The sequence below is a fragment of the Oncorhynchus kisutch genome, linkage group LG22 (genome assembly GCF_002021735.2).
Source record: "Oncorhynchus kisutch isolate 150728-3 linkage group LG22, Okis_V2, whole genome shotgun sequence".
NCBI classification, from domain to species: Eukaryota; Metazoa; Chordata; class Actinopteri; order Salmoniformes; family Salmonidae; genus Oncorhynchus; species Oncorhynchus kisutch.
In genome coordinates, this window is record NC_034195.2 from 3,655,574 (window position 1) to 3,674,717 (window position 19,144).

The following is a 19,144-nucleotide window of genomic DNA, read 5'->3' on the forward strand; positions in this document are numbered from 1 at the left end:
ATAGTATGTTTATATTCAACTAAAACATTTAAAATGTAGTTATTGACCATTTGGCATCATTGGGCTTTAGTCGTACTTGTGTATACGTATACTGTGCGAGGGTCGCCTGCTGTTAAATTGTCCTGGGCGATGGCAAAGACCTGGAGTGTGTACTGGGTCCCTTGGGTCAGGCTCTCTATGGTGGCAGAGGTGTCAGAGGTGGTGGATGTAAGTTGACCCTTCCCTGTTCCTCCGTTATGAAACTCCACCCTGTAGCTTGTTGCCTCTCCTGTAGGCTTGGTCCAGCTCAGAGAGAGAGACGTGGTGGTCTGAATGACAGTAGGGGTTGCGATGACGGCAGGTTCTGTTTGTGAAAGAGGAATAGAGGGGAAAAGAAAGAGAGAAAGAAAAGAGCGAAAGAGAAGGTTGTCGGTGAAGAGAACAACCGAGAAAGGGATGAACGCCAGAGAAGAGTCATCTGATGTTTGAGGTTAGTTTCCAGCTCAGTTTGAGGCAAACAAATCTGCGTTAAGCAACTTTCAGTGAGACTTACTTGTGGCTTGATTTGTTACATAAGCAACTCCTTCCGTTATGTTATCTCCAGCCACTGCAGTGACTCTGAATGTGTACCAAACTCCAGCAGTCAGTTCATTGATGTTGAAGGCTGTCTCATGTGTAGTTGTATTCATAGTTTTACTGCCATCAGTCCACTCTACTCTATAGAAGGAGCTATTTCCCTCTGGTTCAGTCCAGCTCAGAGACATAGATGATGTTGTGATTTCAGAGACAGTAGGGTTCCTGATGATTGCGGGCTCTGTGCGTGCAAGAGAGGGACATTTTGGTAAAAGATCACAGGAATCATAATTATTTATTGAATTCCTCATTAATCAGAGACAGTAGGGTTCCTGATGATTGCGGGCTCTGTGCATGCAAGAGAGGGGCATTTTGGTAAAAGATCACAGGAATCATAATTATTTATTGAATTCCTCATAAAATGAGGAGAAGCCTGCTACTTTTACACTTCTACTGAAATGTAAGGTAAGTATGTAGGGTGCAAAAGGCATTCCTCTAAAAGCATAATGTAAAGATTGATAGCATGATCAATTTAATGAAAAGTTTTGGGGCAAAAATGTGTTTTTTACAGTATCTTATGGATATACTGGTAGAAAAGTATGGGTAATCCTACAGTAATCTTATCAGCAATGACTGCAGAGACCATTAATCTGTACTGTACTCCAGCAGCTCAGTGATGTCAATGTTTGTCCCACTGGTAGTTGTATTCACAGTTGTACTGCTATCAGTCCGCTCTGCTCTATCGAAGGAGCTGTTTCCTTCTGGTTCAGTCCAGCTCAGAGACACTGATAATGTTGAAAGGAAATAAACTCTAGATCACCTTTGCTCCACACACAGAGATGCATACAAAGCTCTCCCTCACCCTCCATTTTGCCAATCTGACCATAATTCGATCCACCTTATTCCTGCTTACAAGCAAAAACTAAACCATGAAGTACCAGTGACTCGCTCAATACGGGAGTGGTCAGATGACGCGAATGCTACGCTAGAGGACTGTTTTGCTAGCACAGACTGGAATACATTCCGGGATTCATCCAATGGCATTGAGGAGTATACCAGCCTCAGTCATCAGCTTCATCAAGAAGTGCATCGACGACATCGTCCCCACAGTGACCGTACGTACATATCCCAACCAGAAGCGGTGGATTACAGGCAACATCCAGATTGAGCGAAAGACTAGAGCTGCCGCTTTCAAGGAGCGGGACACTAATCCGGACGCTTATAAGAAATCGCGCTATGCCCTCAGATGAACCATCAAACTGGCAAATTGTCAATACAGGATTAAGATTGAATGCTACTACACCGGCTCTGATGCTCGTCGGATGTGGCAGAGCTTGAAAATGATTACGCACTACAAAGGGAAATACGGCCGTGAGCTGCCCCGTGACGAGAGCCTACCAGATGAGATGAATGCCTTTTATGCTCACTTTGAGGCAAGAAACACTGAAGCATGCATGAGAGCACCAGCTGTTCTGGATGACTGTGTGATAACGCTCTCAGTAGCCGATGTGAACAAGGTCTTTAAACAACATTCACAAAGCCGCGGGGCCAGACGGATTACCAGGACGTGTACTCAAAGCATGCTCTGACCAATTGGCAAGTGTCTTCACTGACATTTTCAACCTGACCGAGTCTGTGATACCTACATGTTTCAAGCAGACCACCATAGTCCATGTATCCAAGGAAACTAAGGTAACCTGCCTAAATGATTACCGCCCCGTAGCACTCACGTTGGGAGACATGCAGTGATTTGAAAGGCTGGTCATGGCTCACATCAACAGCATCCTCACAGATACCCTAGACTCACTCCAATTTGCATACCGCCCCAACAGATCCACAGATGAAGCAATCTCAATCGTACTCCACACGGCCCTTTCCCACTTGGACAAAAAGGAACACCTATGTGAGAATGCTGTTCATTGACTATAGCTCAGCGTTAAACACCATTGTGTCCACAAAGCTCATCACTAAGCTAAAGACCCTGGGACTAAACACCTCCCTCTGCTACTGGATCCTGGACTTCCTGACGAGCCGCTCCCAGGTGGTGAGGGTAGGCAACAACACGTCTGCCACGGTGATCCTCAACACTGGGGCCCCTCAGGGGTGTGAGCTTAGTCCCCTCCTGTACTCCCTGTTCACCCATGACTGCGTGGCCAAACACGACTCCAACACCATCAGTAAGTTTGCTGATGACACAACAGTGGTAGGCCTGATCACCGACAACGAGACAGTCAATAGGGAGGAGGTCAGAGACCTGGCAGTGTGGTGCCAGGACAACAACCTCACCCTCAATGTGAGCAAGAAAAAGGAGCTGATCGCGAACTCCACGAAAAGGCGGGCCGAACAGGCCCCCATCAACATCAACGGGGCTGTAGTGGAGCGGGTCGTGAGTTTCAAGTTCCTTGGTGTCTACATCACCAACAAACTAACATGGTCCAAACACAGCAAGATAGTCGTGAAGACAGCATGACAACAGCTTTTCCCCCTCAGGAGACTTGTCATGGATCCCCAGATTCTCTAAAAAGTTCTACAGCTGCACCATCGAGATCATCCTGATGTATTACATCACCACCTGATATGGCAACTGCTCGGCATCTGACCGTAAGGAACTGCAGAGGATAGTGCGTCCGGCCCAGTAAATCACTGGGGCCAAGCTTCCTGCCATCCTGGACCTTTATACTAGGTGGTGTCAGAGGAAAGCCCCAAAAATCGTCAGACTCCAGTCACCCAAGTCATAGACTGTTCTCTCTGCTACCGCACGGCAAGTGGTAACGGAGCGCCAAGTCTAGGACCTAAAGGATCCTTAACAGCTTCTACCCCTAAGCCATAAGACTGCTGAACAATTGATCAAATGGCTACCCGGACTATTTACTTTGACATTCCCCGCCGCTGCTGCTACTCGCTGTGTATTATCTATTCATAGTCACTTTACCGCTACCTACATATACAAATCACCTTGACTAACCTGTACCCCCGCACATTGACTCAGTACCGGCACCCCCTTTATATTTTCTCATTATTGTTACTTTTTATAATATTTTACTTTAGTTTATTTGGTAAATATTTCTTGAACTGCATTTCACAGTAAGGTTTACACCTGTTGTATTCGGTGCATGTGGCAAGTAAAGTAATCTCATTTCCAGCCACTGCAGTGACCCTGAATATGTACTGCCCTCCAGCAGTCCGCTCAGTTACACTTAAGGCTGTCTCATTGGTAGCTTCATTCATATCTCTACTGCCATCAGTTCACTCTGCTCTATAGAAGGAGCTGTTTCCTCTGGTTCATTCATGTAATTGCATGATCTTCTCCCAAAATGTACATTTCTTGAGACACAGATCAGAGACACAGATCTTTTAATTTCAGTAACAGGTAAGTTTCTTGATGACTTCAGGCTCTGAACGTGCAAGAAATGTACATTTTGGGAGAAGATCATGCAATTAGATGAATTACTATCTACTCTATCCATCTCTTTTACTTAGAGTAATAAAAAATACTAAACAATGTTTCTTTCGTAACCCTGGTTATCGCATGTCTCACAAAGTGAGATGTCTCACATTAGGATTTGATGGTGGCTCACTACTAGGAAGAACCAATAACACAACGTGTTGTCAGAGACAGTCAGGTCAAGTGGCGACTCGCCCACCGGTTATTCTCAAGCATTTCTCTCTTCCTTGAACTCTTGCGAGCAGGGAAATGCGGTGAGATAGCTTGTTCTACTATCAGAGAACCGGAGTTACGAAAGTAACTAAAGCCTTGTGTAGTCTTAACATTCTGTATACTCCCCTTGTGTAGTCTTAACATTCTGTATACTCCCCTTGTGTAGTCTTAACATTCTGTATACTCCCCTTGTGTAGTCTTAACATTCTGTATACTCCCCTTGTGCAGTCTTAACATTCTGTATACTCCCCTTGTGTAGTCTTAACATTCTGTATACTCCCCTTGTGTAGTCTTAACATTCTGTATACTCCCCTTGTGTAGTCTTAACATTCTGTATACTCCCCTTGTGTAGTCTTAACATTCTGTATACTCCCCTTGTGTAGTCTTAACATTCTGTATACTCCCCTTGGGTAGTCTTAATATTCTGTATACTCCCCTTGTGTAGTCTTAACATTCTGTATACTCCCCTTGTGTAGTCTTAACATTCTGTATACTCCCCTTGTGTAGTCTTAACATTCTCTATACTCCCCTTGTGTAGTCTTAATATTCTGTATACTCCCCTTGTGCAGTCTTAATATTCTGTATACTCCCCTTGTGCAGTCTTAACATTCTGTATACTCCCCTTGTGTAGTCTTAACATTCTGTATACTCCCCTTGTGTAGTCTTAACATTCTGTATACTCCCCTTGTGTAGTCTTAACATTCTGTATACTCCCCTTGTGTAGTCTTAACATTCTGTATACTCCCCTTGTGTAGTCTTAACATTCTGTATACTCCCCTTGTGTAGTCTTAACATTCTGTATACTCCCCTTGTGTAGTCTTAACATTCTGTATACTCCCCTTGTGTAGTCTTAACATTCTGTATACTCCCCTTGTGTAGTCTTAACATTCTGTATACTCCCCTTGTGTAGTCTTAACATTCTGTATACTCCCCTTGTGTAGTCTTAACATTCTGTATACTCCCCTTGTGTAGTCTTAACATTCTGTATACTCCCCTTGTGTAGTCTTAACATTCTGTATACTCCCCTTGTGTAGTCTTAACATTCTGTATACTCCCCTTGTGCAGTCTTAACATTCTGTATACTCCCCTTGTGCAGTCTTAACATTCTGTATACTCCCCTTGTGTAGTCTTAACATTCTGTATACTCCCCTTGTGTAGTCTTAACATTCTGTATACTCCCCTTGTGCAGTCTTAACATTCTGTATACTCCCCTTGTGCAGTCTTAACATTCTGTATACTCCCCTTGTGTAGTCTTAACATTCTGTATACTCCCCTTGTGTAGTCTTAACATTCTGTATACTCCCCTTGTGTAGTCTTAACATTCTGTATACTCCCCTTGTGTAGTCTTAACATTCTGTATACTCCCCTTGTGTAGTCTTAACATTCTGTATACTCCCCTTGTGCAGTCTTAACATTCTGTATACTCCCCTTGTGTAGTCTTAACATTCTGTATACTCCCCTTGTGTAGTCTTAACATTCTGTATACTCCCCTTGTGTAGTCTTAACATTCTGTATACTCCCTCTAAATAGAGCAGCTATATACACAGGGTGCCAGTACCGAGTCAATGATAACTAGGCTATATACACAGGGTGCCAGTACCGAGTCAATGATAACTAGGCTATATACACAGGGTGCCAGTACCGAGTCAATGATAACTTGACTATATACACAGGGTGCCAGTACCGAGTCAATGATAACTTGGCTATATACACAGGGTGCCAGTACCGAGTCAATGATAACTTGGCTATATACACAGGGTGCCAGTACCGAGTCAATGATAACTAGGCTATATACACAGGGTGCCAGTACCGAGTCAATGATAACTAGGCTATATACACAGGGTGCCAGTACCGAGTCAATGATAACTTGGCTATATACACAGGGTGCCAGTACCGAGTCAATGATAACTTGGCTATATACACAGGGTGCCAGTACCGAGTCGATGATAACTTGGCTATATACACAGGGTGCCAGTACCGAGTCGATGATAACTTGGCTATATACACAGGGTGCCAGTACCGAGTCGATGTGCAGGGGTTTGAGGTAATTGAGGTAGATACACCTCATCAAATCAAAGTTTATTTGTCACATGCGCCGAATACAACAGGTGTAGACCTTAGTGAAATGCTTACTTACAGGCTCTAACCAATAGTGCAAAAAAGGTATTAGGTGAACAATAGGTAAGTAAAGAAATAAAAACAACAGTAAAAAGACAGTGAAAAATAACAGTAGCGAGGCTACCTACAGACACCGGCTATATACAGTAGAGAGGCTATATACAGTAGAGAGGCTATATACAGTAGCGAGGCTACCTACAGACACCGGCTATATACAGTAGAGAGGCTATATACAGTAGAGAGGCTATATACAGTAGCGAGGCTATAACAGTAGAGAGGCTATAACAGTAGAGAGGCTATAACAGTAGAGGCTATATACAGTAGAGAGGCTATATACAGTAGAGAGGCTATATACAGTAGAGAGGCTATATACAGTAGAGAGGCTATATACAGTAGCGAGGCTATATACAGTAGAGAGGCTATATACAGTAGAGGCTATATACAGTAGTGAGGCTATATACAGTAGAGAGGCTATATACAGTAGTGAGGCTATATACAGTAGTGAGGCTATATACAGTAGAGAGGCTATAACAGTAGAGAGGCTATAACAGTAGAGGCTATATACAGTAGAGAGGCTATATACAGTAGAGAGGCTATATACAGTAGAGAGGCTATATACAGTAGAGAGGCTATATACAGTAGCGAGGCTATATACAGTAGAGAGGCTATATACAGTAGAGGCTATATACAGTAGTGAGGCTATATACAGTAGAGAGGCTATATACAGTAGTGAGGCTATATACAGTAGTGAGGCTATATACAGTAGAGAGGCTATATACAGTAGCGAGGCTATATACAGTAGAGGCTATATACAGTAGTGAGGCTATATACAGTAGAGGCTATATACAGTAGAGGCTATATACAGTAGTGAGGCTATATACAGTAGAGGCTCTATACAGTAGAGAGGCTCTATACAGTAGAGAGGCTATATACAGTAGAGAGGCTATATACAGTAGTGAGGCTATATACAGTAGAGAGGCTATATACAGTAGCGAGGCTATATACAGTAGTGAGGCTATATACAGTAGAGGCTATATACAGTAGAGGCTATATACAGTAGTGAGGCTATATACAGTAGAGGCTCTATAAAGTAGAGAGGCTATATACAGTAGCGAGTCTATATACAGTAGCGAGGCTATATACAGTAGAGGCTATATACAGTAGAGGCTCTATACAGTAGAGAGGCTCTATACAGTAGAGAGGCTATATACAGTAGAGAGGCTATATACAGTAGAGAGGCTATATACAGTAGAGAGGCTATATACAGTAGCGAGGCTATATACAGTAGCGAGGCTATATACAGTAGAGAGGCTATAACAGTAGAGAGGCTATATACAGTAGAGAGGCTATATACAGTAGAGAGGCTATATACAGTAGTGAGGCTATATACAGTAGAGAGGCTCTATAAAGTAGAGAGGCTCTATACAGTAGAGAGGCTCTATACAGTAGAGAGGCTCTATACAGTAGAGAGGCTATATACAGTAGAGAGGCTATATACAGTAGAGAGGCTATATACAGTAGAGAGGCTATATACAGTAGAGAGGCTATATACAGTAGCGAGGCTATATACAGTAGCGAGGCTATAACAGTAGAGAGGCTATATACAGTAGCGAGGCTATATACAGTAGAGAGGCTATATACAGTAGCGAGTCTATAACAGTAGAGAGGCTATATACAGTAGAGAGGCTATATACAGTAGAGAGGCTATATACAGTAGAGAGGCTATATACAGTAGCGAGGCTATATACAGTAGAGGCTATATACAGTAGCGAGACTATATACAGTAGAGGCTATATACAGTAGTGAGGCTATATACAGTAGAGAGGCTATATACAGTAGCGAGGCTATATACAGTAGTGAGGCTATATACAGTAGAGGCTATATACAGTAGTGAGGCTATATACAGTAGAGAGGCTATATACAGTAGCGAGGCTATATACAGTAGTGAGGCTATATACAGTAGAGGCTATATACAGTAGTGAGGCTATATACAGTAGAGAGGCTATATACAGTAGAGAGGCTATATACAGTAGCGAGGCTATATACAGTAGAGGCTATATACAGTAGCGAGACTATATACAGTAGAGGCTATATACAGTAGTGAGGCTATATACAGTAGAGAGGCTATATACAGTAGCGAGGCTATATACAGTAGTGAGGCTATATACAGTAGAGGCTATATACAGTAGTGAGGCTATATACAGTAGAAGCTCTATACAGTAGAGAGGCTATATACAGTAGCGAGTCTATATACAGTAGTGAGGCTATATACAGTAGAGGCTATATACAGTAGAGGCTCTATACAGTAGAGAGGCTCTATACAGTAGAGAGGCTCTATACAGTAGAGGCTATATACAGTAGAGAGGCTATATACAGTAGAGAGGCTATATACAGTAGCGAGGCTATATACAGTAGAGAGGCTATATACAGTAGAGAGGCTATATACAGTAGCGAGGCTATATACAGTAGCGAGGCTATATACAGTAGCGAGGCTATATACAGTAGAGAGGCTATATACAGTAGCGAGGCTATATACAGTAGAGGCTATATACAGTAGCGAGACTATATACAGTAGAGGCTATATACAGTAGTGAGGCTATATACAGTAGAGAGGCTATATACAGTAGCGAGGCTATATACAGTAGAGGCTATATACAGTAGAGGCTATATACAGTAGTGAGGCTATATACAGTAGAGGCTCTATACAGTAGAGAGGCTCTATACAGTAGAGAGTCTATATACAGTAGTGAGGCTATATACAGTAGAGGCTATATACAGTAGAGGCTCTATACAGTAGAGAGGCTCTATACAGTAGAGAGGCTCTATACAGTAGAGAGACTCTATACAGTAGAGAGGCTATATACAGTAGAGAGGCTATATACAGTAGAGAGGCTATATACAGTAGCGAGGCTATATACAGTAGCGAGGCTATATACAGTAGAGAGGCTATAACAGTAGAGAGGCTATATACAGTAGAGAGGCTATATACAGTAGAGAGGCTCTATACAGTAGAGAGGCTCTATACAGTAGAGAGGCTATATACAGTAGAGAGGCTATATACAGTAGAGAGGCTATATACAGTAGCGAGGCTATATACAGTAGAGAGGCTATAACAGTAGAGGCTATATACAGTAGCGAGGCTATATACAGGAGAGGCTATATACAGTAGCGAGGCTATAACAGTAGAGAGGCTATATACAGTAGAGAGGCTATATACAGTAGAGAGGCTATATACAGTAGCGAGGCTATATACAGTAGCGAGGCTATAACAGTAGAGAGGCTATATACAGTAGAGAGGCTATATACAGTAGCGAGGCTATAACAGTAGAGGCTATATACAGTAGCGAGGCTATATACAGTAGAGGCTATATACAGTAGCGAGGCTATAACAGTAGCGAGGCTATATACAGTAGCGAGGCTATATACAGTAGAGGCTATATACAGTAGCGAGGCTATATACAGTAGCGAGGCTATAACAGTAGAGAGGCTATATACAGTAGAGAGGCTATATACAGTAGAGAGGCTATATACAGTAGCGAGGCTATATACAGTAGCGAGGCTATAACAGTAGAGGCTATATACAGTAGCGAGGCTATATACAGTAGAGGCTATATACAGTAGCGAGGCTATAACAGTAGCGAGGCTATATACAGTAGCGAGGCTATATACAGTAGAGGCTATATACAGTAGCGAGGCTATATACAGTAGCGAGGCTATAACAGTAGAGAGGCTATATACAGTAGAGAGGCTATATACAGTAGAGAGGCTATATACAGTAGAGAGGCTATATACAGTAGCGAGGCTATATACAGTAGCGAGGCTATAACAGTAGAGGCTATATACAGTAGCGAGGCTATATACAGTAGAGGCTATATACAGTAGCGAGGCTATAACAGTAGCGAGGCTATATACAGTAGCGAGGCTATATACAGTAGAGGCTATATACAGTAGCGAGGCTACATACAAACACCGGTGAGTCAGGCTGATTGAGGTAGTATGTACATGTAGATATGGTTAAAGTGACTATGCATATATGATAGCCTGGTTAGCCAATGTGCGAGAGCAACGGTTGGTCGGGCCAATTGAGGCAGTATGTACATGAATGTATAGTTAAAGTGACTATGCATATATGATGAACAGAGTAGCAGCAATGTAAAAAGAGGGTTTGGGGGAGGGACACAATGCAAATAGTCTGGGTAGCCATTTGATTACCTGTTCAGGAGACTTATGGCTTGGGGGTAAAAACTGTTGAGAAGTCTTTTTTTGTCCTAGACTTGGAACTCTGGTACCGCTTGCCATGCGGTAGCAGAGAGAACAGTCTATGGCCGGGGTCTTTGACAATTTTTAGGACCTTCCTCTGACACCGCCTGGTGTAGAGGTCCTGGATGGCAGGCAGCTTAGCCCCAGCGATGTACTGGGCCGTACGCACTACCCTGGACTAAGAGCATTTTGTGTGGATCCAACGATACTGCAAAGATTGATAAAGAATATCTACACCATCCCTTTAGGTGTTTTGATGCTCTGGACCTAAACAAGGACGTCTAAAAATGCCTTGCAGTCGGAGGCCGAGCAATTGCCGTACCAGGCAGTGATGCAACCATGCTCTCGATATTGCAGCTGTAGAACCTTTTGAGCATCTCAGGACCCATGCCAAATCTTTTTAGTTTCCTGGGAGGAAGAGGATTTGTCGTGCCCTCTTCACGAATGTCTTGGTGTGTTTCTAGTTTGTTGTTAATGTGGACACCAAGGAACTTGAAGAGCTCAATCTGCTCCATTACAGCCCCGTCGATGAGAATGGGGGCGTGCTCGGTCCTCCATTTCCTGTAATCCACACTCATCTCCTTACTCTTGGTTACGTTGAGGGATAGGTTGCTATTCTGGCACCACCTGGCCAGGTCTCTGACCTCCTCCCTATAGGCTGTCTCACCATTGTCGGTGATCAGGCCTACACCTGTTGTGTCGTCTGAAAACTTAATGATGCTGTTGGAGTCGTGCCTGGCCATGCAGTCGTGGGTGAACAGGGAGTACAGGAGGAAACTGAGCACGCACCCCTGGGAAGCTCCAGTGTTGAGGATCAGCGTGGCAGATGTGTTGCTACCTACCCTCATCACCTGGGGGCGGCCCGTCAGGAAGTCCAGGATCCAGTTGCAGAGGGCGGTGGTCCGTCCCAGGGTCCTGAGCTTAGAGGGGACTGTAGTGTTGAATGCTGAGCTGTAGTCAATGAACAACATTCTTACGTAGGTATTACTTTTGTCCAGGTTGGTGAGGGCAGTGTGGAGTCCAATAGAGATTTGCGTCATCAGTGGATCTGTTGGGGCGGTGTAACGCTTGTCTTCGTCCTCAGACGAGGAGTAAGAAATCAGACCAATGCGCAGCATGGTAGGTGTCCGTATTGTATTTAATACGAATACTGAACACTTCAACAAAAAAAACGACAAAAACGAACAGTCCTGAACGGTGAAGCAAAACACAGAACAGAAAATAATCACCCACCACTCAAAGGTGAAACCAGGCTACCTAAGTATGGTTCTCAATCAGGGACAACGATTGGCAGCTGCCTCTGATTGAGAACCATACCAGGCCAAACACAGAAATCCCAAATTATAGAAAAAATAACAGACTGCCCACCCCAACTCACGCCCTTGACCATACTAAAACAAAGACAAAACAAATTAACTAATGTCAGAACGTGACAGGCAGTATGCGAATTGGAGTGGGTCAAGGGTGTCTTGAATGATGGTGTTGATGTGAGCCATGACCTGCCTTTCGAAAGCATTTCATGGCCATAGATGTGAGCTCTACCGGGCGATGGTCATTTAGGCAGGTTACCTTGGCGTTCTTGGGCACGGTGATTGTGGTGCTCAGCTTGAAACAAGTTGGTGTTAGACTGGGTCAGGGATAGATTGAAAATGTCAGTTAAGACACTTGCCGATGGTCAGCGCATGCTCTGTGTACGCGTCCTGGTATTCTGTCTGGCCTCGCAGCCCTGTGAATGTTAACCTGTACAAAGGTCTTACTCACGTTAGCTACGGAGAAAAAGATCACACAGTTGTATGGAACAGCTGGTGCTCTCATGCATGGTTCAGTGCTGCCTCAAAGTGAGCATAGAAGGCATTTAGCTCATCTGGTAGGCTGTAGTTACACAGGTGACGTGTTGGTGAAAATGATGTAAAACAGATTTCAGTGTACCTGCTTTAAAATCACTGGCCACTAGAAATGCCGCCTCTGAATGTGCATTTTCTTGTTTGTGTAACAGTATAGCTTCCGTCAGTCTCCTTGCCCCTACCTGGGCTCGAACCACACACATCAACAACTGACACCCACGAAGCATCGTTACCCATCGCTCCACAAAAGCCGCGGCCCTTGCAGAGCTAGGGGAACAACTACTTCAAGGTCTCAAACAACTACTTCAAGGTCACCCCGGTAACCATTTCACACCGGTTACACTCACCCCCCTTTTGACCTCCTCCTTTTCTGCAGCAACCAGTGATCCAGGTCAACAGCATCAATGTAACAGTATAGCTTCCGTCCCTCTCCTCGCCCCTACCTGGGCTCGAACCAGAGACCCTCTGCACACATCGACAACAGCCACCCTCGAATCATCATTACCCATCGCTCCACAAAAGCCGCGGCCCTTGCAGAGCAAGGGGAACAACTACTCCAAGGTCTCAGAGCGAGTGACGTCACTGATTGAAACGTTATTAGCGCGCACCACCGCTAACTAGTTAGCTATTTCACACCGGTTACATTTGCTATGTCACTAAACAGCTCGTTGAGTGTGGTCTTACTGCCAGCATCGGTTTGTGGTGGTCAGTAGACGGCTACGAAAAATATAGATGAAAACTCTGTTGGTAAATTCTGCAGCTTATCATGAGGTATTCTAGCTCAGGTGAGCAAAAACACGAGACTTCCTTAACATTATAGATCGCGCACCAGCTGCTGTTAACAAAGTCTGGACAGAGTCTGGACAATGCATAGAAAAGCCAGCGAGATGTACGGTGCCATCAGAAAGTATTCATACCCCTTGGCTTATTCCACATTTGGTTGTGTTACAGCCTGAATTCAAAATGGATTAAATTTAAAAAATGCTCACCCATCTACACACAGTACAACATTATGACAAAGGGAAAATCTATTTTTTTGAAATTTATTGAAAATGAAATAGACATATCTGTGATTCTTTCTGGGTATGTCTCTATAAGCTTTACACACCTGGATTTTACAATATGTGCACATTATTATTTAAATTCTTCAAGCTCTGTCAAGTTGGTTGTTGATCATTGCTAGACAGCCATTTTAAAGTCTTGCCATAGATTTCCAAGCCAATTTAAGTAAAAACTATAACTCGGCCTATCAGGAACATTCAATGACGTCTTGGTAAGCAACTCCAGTGTATATTTGGCCTTTTTTAAAGTTATTGTCCTGCTGAAAGGTTTTCCTGCTGAATTTGTCTCCCATTGTCTGTTGGAAATGAGACTGAACCAGATTTTCCTCTAGGATTTTGCCTGTGCTTTGCTCTATTCTGTTAATTTTATCCTAAAAACCAAACTCCCTAGTCCTTGCCAATGACAAGCATACCCATAACATGATGCAGCCACCACCATGCTTGAATAAATGAAGAGTGGTACTCAGGGATATGTTGTGGATTTGCCACAAACATAACGCCTTATCTTGTGCTCTTGAGTGGTGCAGTGGTCTAAGGCATGGCATCTCAGTGCTAGAGAATCATCACTACAGACACCCTGGTTTGAGTCCAGGCTGTCTCACAACCGGACGTGATTCTGTGCCGCCCTATGGGACCCCCAATTGGCCCAGCGTCATCCGGGTTTGGCCGGTGTGGGCCATCATTTTAATTAAATAAAAAATAAAAAAATGTATTTAACTAGGAAAGTCAGTTAAGAACAAATTCTTATTTACAATAACAGCCTAGGAACATTGGGTTAACTGCCTTGCTCAGGGGCAGAACGACAGATTTTTAACTTGTCAGATCTTTGCAAGGCATTGGAAAACCTCCCTAGTCTTTTTGGTTGAATCTGTGTTTGAAAGTCACTGCTCGTAGTCATTCAAAAATCATGTTGAACACAGAGTGAGTCATTCAAAAATCATGTTGAACACAGAGTGAGCAACTTATTGTGGGACTTGTTAACCACATTTTTACTCCTGAACTTATCTAAGCTTGTCATAACAAAAGGATAGAATACTTATTGAGAGACATTTCACATTTTCATTTGTAATTCATTTGTAAAAACATAATGCGCAAATATTGTACAATCCAGGTGTGCAAAGCTCTTGGAGACTTACCCAGACAGACTCACAGCTGTAATCGCTGCCAAATGTGATTCTAACATGTATTAAATCAAGGGGTTGAATACTTATGTAAATGAGATATTTCATGTTCAATAAATGTGCAAATATTCATATAATTTTTTTTTTACCTTCTCATTAAGGGGTGAAGAAAAATAATATTTGATCAATTTCGAACTCAGGCTGTAACACCAAAAGACTTGCAATAAGTCAAGGGGTATGAAAACTTTCTGAAAGAATTGTATATCTAAGAAAAATATCAAAAACCACTCAACAAAGATGCTTACTTGTAAAAGTGGTTGTTTCACTGCCTTCTCCTACAGTTGTATTATCTCCAGCCACTGCAGTGACTCTGAATGTGTACCCCACTCCAGCAATCAGCCCAGTGATGGTAGTGGAGGTTCTTGTGGTATTCTTACTGCCAATGTCACTGCCATCAGTCCACACTATTATATAGAAGGAGCTGTTTCCCTCTGGTTCAGTCCAGCTCAGAGACACAGAGGATGTTCTGATTTCAGACACAGTAAGTTTCCTGACGATTGCAGGCTCTGTGCGTGCAAGAGAGAGAGACATTTGGGAAAAGATAGAGAATTTCAACTGAATCAAGTCCAATATTATCAAGTGAGCCTAAGTGAGAGCCATTTACTGTGACATGCATGAAAGCATTGTGTTTCTTATTGCAACAGACATGGCAACTTATCACATGTTCTTGGATGTGAACAAGTAATATATCAACAATGTATAAATGGTGCCTGTGGCATTGACACAATCCGACATTAAAGTACCTGAGTTACTCACTTGTATATTTCAAAACGGTTTTGTTTCGTCCTTCACTTTTGTTATCTCCAGCCACTGCAGTGACTGTGAAGACGTACTGCGCTCCAGCAGTGAGAGCAGTAATATTTACAGAAGTTCCTGTGGTATTCTGACTGTCATTGATACTGCCATCAGTCCACTCTACTTTATAGAAGGAGCTACCCTCTGGTTTAGTCCAGCTCAGAGACACCGATGATGTTGTGATTTTGGTGACAGTGAGCATTGTGATGGTTTCAGGCTCTGTGCGTGCAAGAAAGGTGGGTGGGGGGTGGAGAGAGAACAAGTATGTCTGGAATTTACTACAGAAGTAGACGTTGTGAGCCGCAAATATACAGCCGAAGCACATACAGAGTCGAGAGAAAACGTTGATGTTCTCACAGTAAATAAGATAGGCGTTTTAAGGAGAGCTTGTCAGGATCAACACAAAGTTATTTTCAGTCCAGGACCAGCCTTGATCTGGGTCAAAACCAGCCCTTAGAGTGAGATACTTACTTGTTGTGAAGTTATTGCTGCAGTTGACTTGTTGGATATCGTTACACAGGACATGCACAAGGTGGATGGACCCAGGAGCCAGTCCAGACAGGGTGGCCATAGTTGAGTTGGAGAACACAGAAGTACTGCCAGTGCTCACGGTGCAGTTGGCGTGTACCTGAATACTAATCTCTGTTGCTGTTGTGCTGGCTTTGAAATTCGTACAGAGAGCAGCTAAAATGGTAGGAGAGTTTTGGAGGGAAACCAAATCAGACATGTGTATACTGTACCTGTTTGTACCTGTTTGAATATCGATTAGGACCTTGATAGTGTTTCTGAAACTTTGAAATGAAGTGTACTTCCTATCATTCATCGTCATCTACTTACTTCAGATTTATCTTTTATAAATTCTTGAAGTGGAAATGGCTGTACTTACATTGAGCTTGTGAGCCCTGTAAGGAAGATGAAAAGGACAGTTAGTAATCATACCAGTAAAGGTCAGCATTGACTCAGAACAGTGATCAAATGTTTGCCTCCACATGTCCTGGCCTATTCTAGCAATCTTACCATCTAGGGCAGGCCTGGGCAATTATTATTTTTAGAATATATTTTTTACGGGCCAGAATCAACAATAACAACACAGCAGAGCCAGACGGATTACCAGGACATGTACTCCGAGCATGCGCTGACCAACTGGCAAGTGTCTTCACTGACATTTTCAACCTGTCCCTGACCAAGTCTGTAATACCAACATGTTTCAAACAGACCACCATAGTCCCTGTCCCCAAGAACACCAAGGTAGCCTGCCTAAATGACTACTGACCCGTAACACTCTGTAGCCATGAAACGCATTGAAAGGCTGGTCATGGGTCTCATCAACACCATTATCCCAGAAACCCACTCCAATTTGCATACCGCCCCAACAGATCCACACTGCCCTTTCCCACCTGGACAAAAGGAACACCTATGTGAGAATGCTGTTCATTGACTACAGCTCAGTGTTCAATACCATTGTGCCCTCAAAACTCATCACTAAGCTAATGACCCTGGGACTAAACACCTCCCTCTGCACTGGGGCCCCTCAGGGGTACGTGCTTAGTCCCCTCCTGTACTCCCTGTTCACCCATGATTGGATGGCCAAGCACGACTCCAACACCATCATTAAGTTTGCAGATGACACAACAGTGGTAGGCCTGATCATTGACCACGATGAGACAGCCTATAGGGAGGAGGTCAGAGACCTGGCAGTGTGGAGCCAGGATAACAACCTCTCCCTCAACAGGATCAAGACAAAGGAGATGATTGTGGACTACAGGAAATGGAGGACCGAGCACGCCCCCATTCTCATCGACGGGGCTGTAGTGGAGCAGGTTGAGAGCTTGAAGTTCCTTGGTGTCCACAACACCAACAAACTATCATGGTCCAAACACACCAAGACAGTCATGAAGAGGGCACGACAATGCCTATTCCCCCTCAGGAGACTGAAAAGATTTGTCATTGGTCCTCAGATCCTAAAAAAGTTCTACAGCTGCACCATCGAGAGCATCCTGACGGGTTGCATCACTGCCTGGTATGGAAACTGCTCGGCCTCTGACCGCAAGGCACTGCAGAGGGTAGTTGCGTATGGCCCAGTACATCACTGGGGCCAAGCTTCCTGTCATCCAGGACCTCTATACCAGATGGTGTCAGAGGAAGGCCCAAAGAATTGCCAAGGACTCCAGCCACCCTAGTCATAGACTGTTCTCTCTGCTACCGCACGGCATGCAGTACTAAATCTAGGTCCAAAAGGCTTCTTAATAGCTTCTACCCCCAAGCCATAAGACTCTTGAACAGTTAATCAAATGGCTACCCGGACTATTTGCATTGTCCCCACCCCCATTTTTAAGCTGCTGCTACTCTCTGTTTATTATCCATGCATAGTCACTTTACCTCTACCTACATGTTCATGTTGAAATCAAATCAAATTGTATTTGTCACATGTGACGAATACAACACCTTACAGTGAAATGCTTACTTACGAGCCCCTAACCAACAGTGCAGTTAAAAAAAAAAAAAAAGAGAGATAAAAGTAACAAGTAATTAAAGAGGAGCAGTAAAAATATATATATATATATATATACATATACATATATATATACAGGGGGGTGCTGGTAGAGAGTCAATGTGCCACCGGTTAGTTGAGGTAGTATGTACATGTAGGTCGAGTTAATTTAAGTGATAATGCATAGATGACAACAGATGACAACAGGAAGTGGTGTGGAGAGGGGAGGGGAGGGGTGGGGCAATGTGAATAGTCTGGGTAGCCATTTCACTAGATGTTCAGGAGTCTTATGGCTTGGGGGTAGAAGCTGTTCAGAAGCCTCTTGGACCTAGACTTTGTGCTCCGGTATCGCTTGCCATGTGGTAGCAGAGAGAACAGGCTATGACTAGGGTGTTACCTCAATTACCTCGACTAACCGATGCCCCCGCACATTGACTCTGTACCGGTACCCCCTGTATATAGCCTCGCTACTGTTATTTTATTGTTGCTCCTTAATTATTTGTTATATTTAAAAATAAATATTGACTGCATTGTTGGTTAAGGGCTTGTAAGTTAGCATTTCACTGTAAAGTGCATGTGACAAATACAATTTGATTTGATTTGAGAGTGTGGCTCCACATTTCTGGCTCCTACAGATGCCACAACTAAAGTCATTCTACAGTCACCTCCCAAATAATTGGCACCCTTGATAAAGATGAGCAAGTATTTTATTTTATGCAATTGCTCAGAGATTTTGTTTAACAAGTTTTTATTTTTCTCAAAATGATTGACACCCCTAAATATTGTTATAACTAAAATCAAACCAAATTAAATCTGCATGATCATTCTACTTTAAATTCATCTCAGTTTAAGGAACTGTATTGTGGCCTTCCGTGGCTTCCTGTTTCACTGGGGTATAAAACTGAGGTAACACGCATGTAAAATCCCTTTGTTATCCATCACCATGGGGAAAGGCAAAGAAATCACAAATGTAAAGAGAGAAATGGTTGTTGACTTTTCATAACTCAGGGAAAACAAAAATACTGAAAAACAATTACACTTACCACTATTAGGGCAACAATTAAGAAGTTTAAAATCCCTGGAGCAGTGGTAAACCTGCCTGCTAGTATCCTAAGTATATCTTGTCCCCACGCACAGGGAACCAATACATTTGATGCTTTTTTTTGTTTTCATTCAGTACTTTT

At 43.3% G+C, this 19,144-nt stretch overlaps 1 protein-coding gene and 1 long non-coding RNA gene across 4 annotated transcripts in view; one reads left to right on the forward strand and one right to left on the reverse strand.

Annotated features, from left to right (window-relative positions):
• ptprja (protein tyrosine phosphatase receptor type Ja) overlaps positions 1–19,144 on the reverse strand; it is a 75,748-nt gene that overhangs the window by 38,382 nt on the left and 18,222 nt on the right. For 2 of the 3 annotated variants that reach the window (XM_031801114.1, XM_031801113.1), the window contains exons 1-2: positions 533–989; positions 77–343 (exon numbers count right to left, since the gene is read on the reverse strand). In XM_031801114.1, the coding sequence (XP_031656974.1) occupies positions 77–343; positions 533–863 (598 nt within the window). In that variant the 5' untranslated portion in view covers positions 864–989. Of the gene's footprint in view, positions 1–76; positions 344–532; positions 990–15,940; positions 16,154–16,355; positions 16,372–19,144 lie in introns of those variants that run through there. The other variant, XM_031801115.1, reaches the window with a different exon arrangement.
• The window catches only part of LOC116356276 (uncharacterized), a 33,865-nt gene that overhangs the window by 3,479 nt on the left and 11,242 nt on the right, over positions 1–19,144 (forward strand). The gene's annotated exons all lie outside the window — the stretch shown is intronic.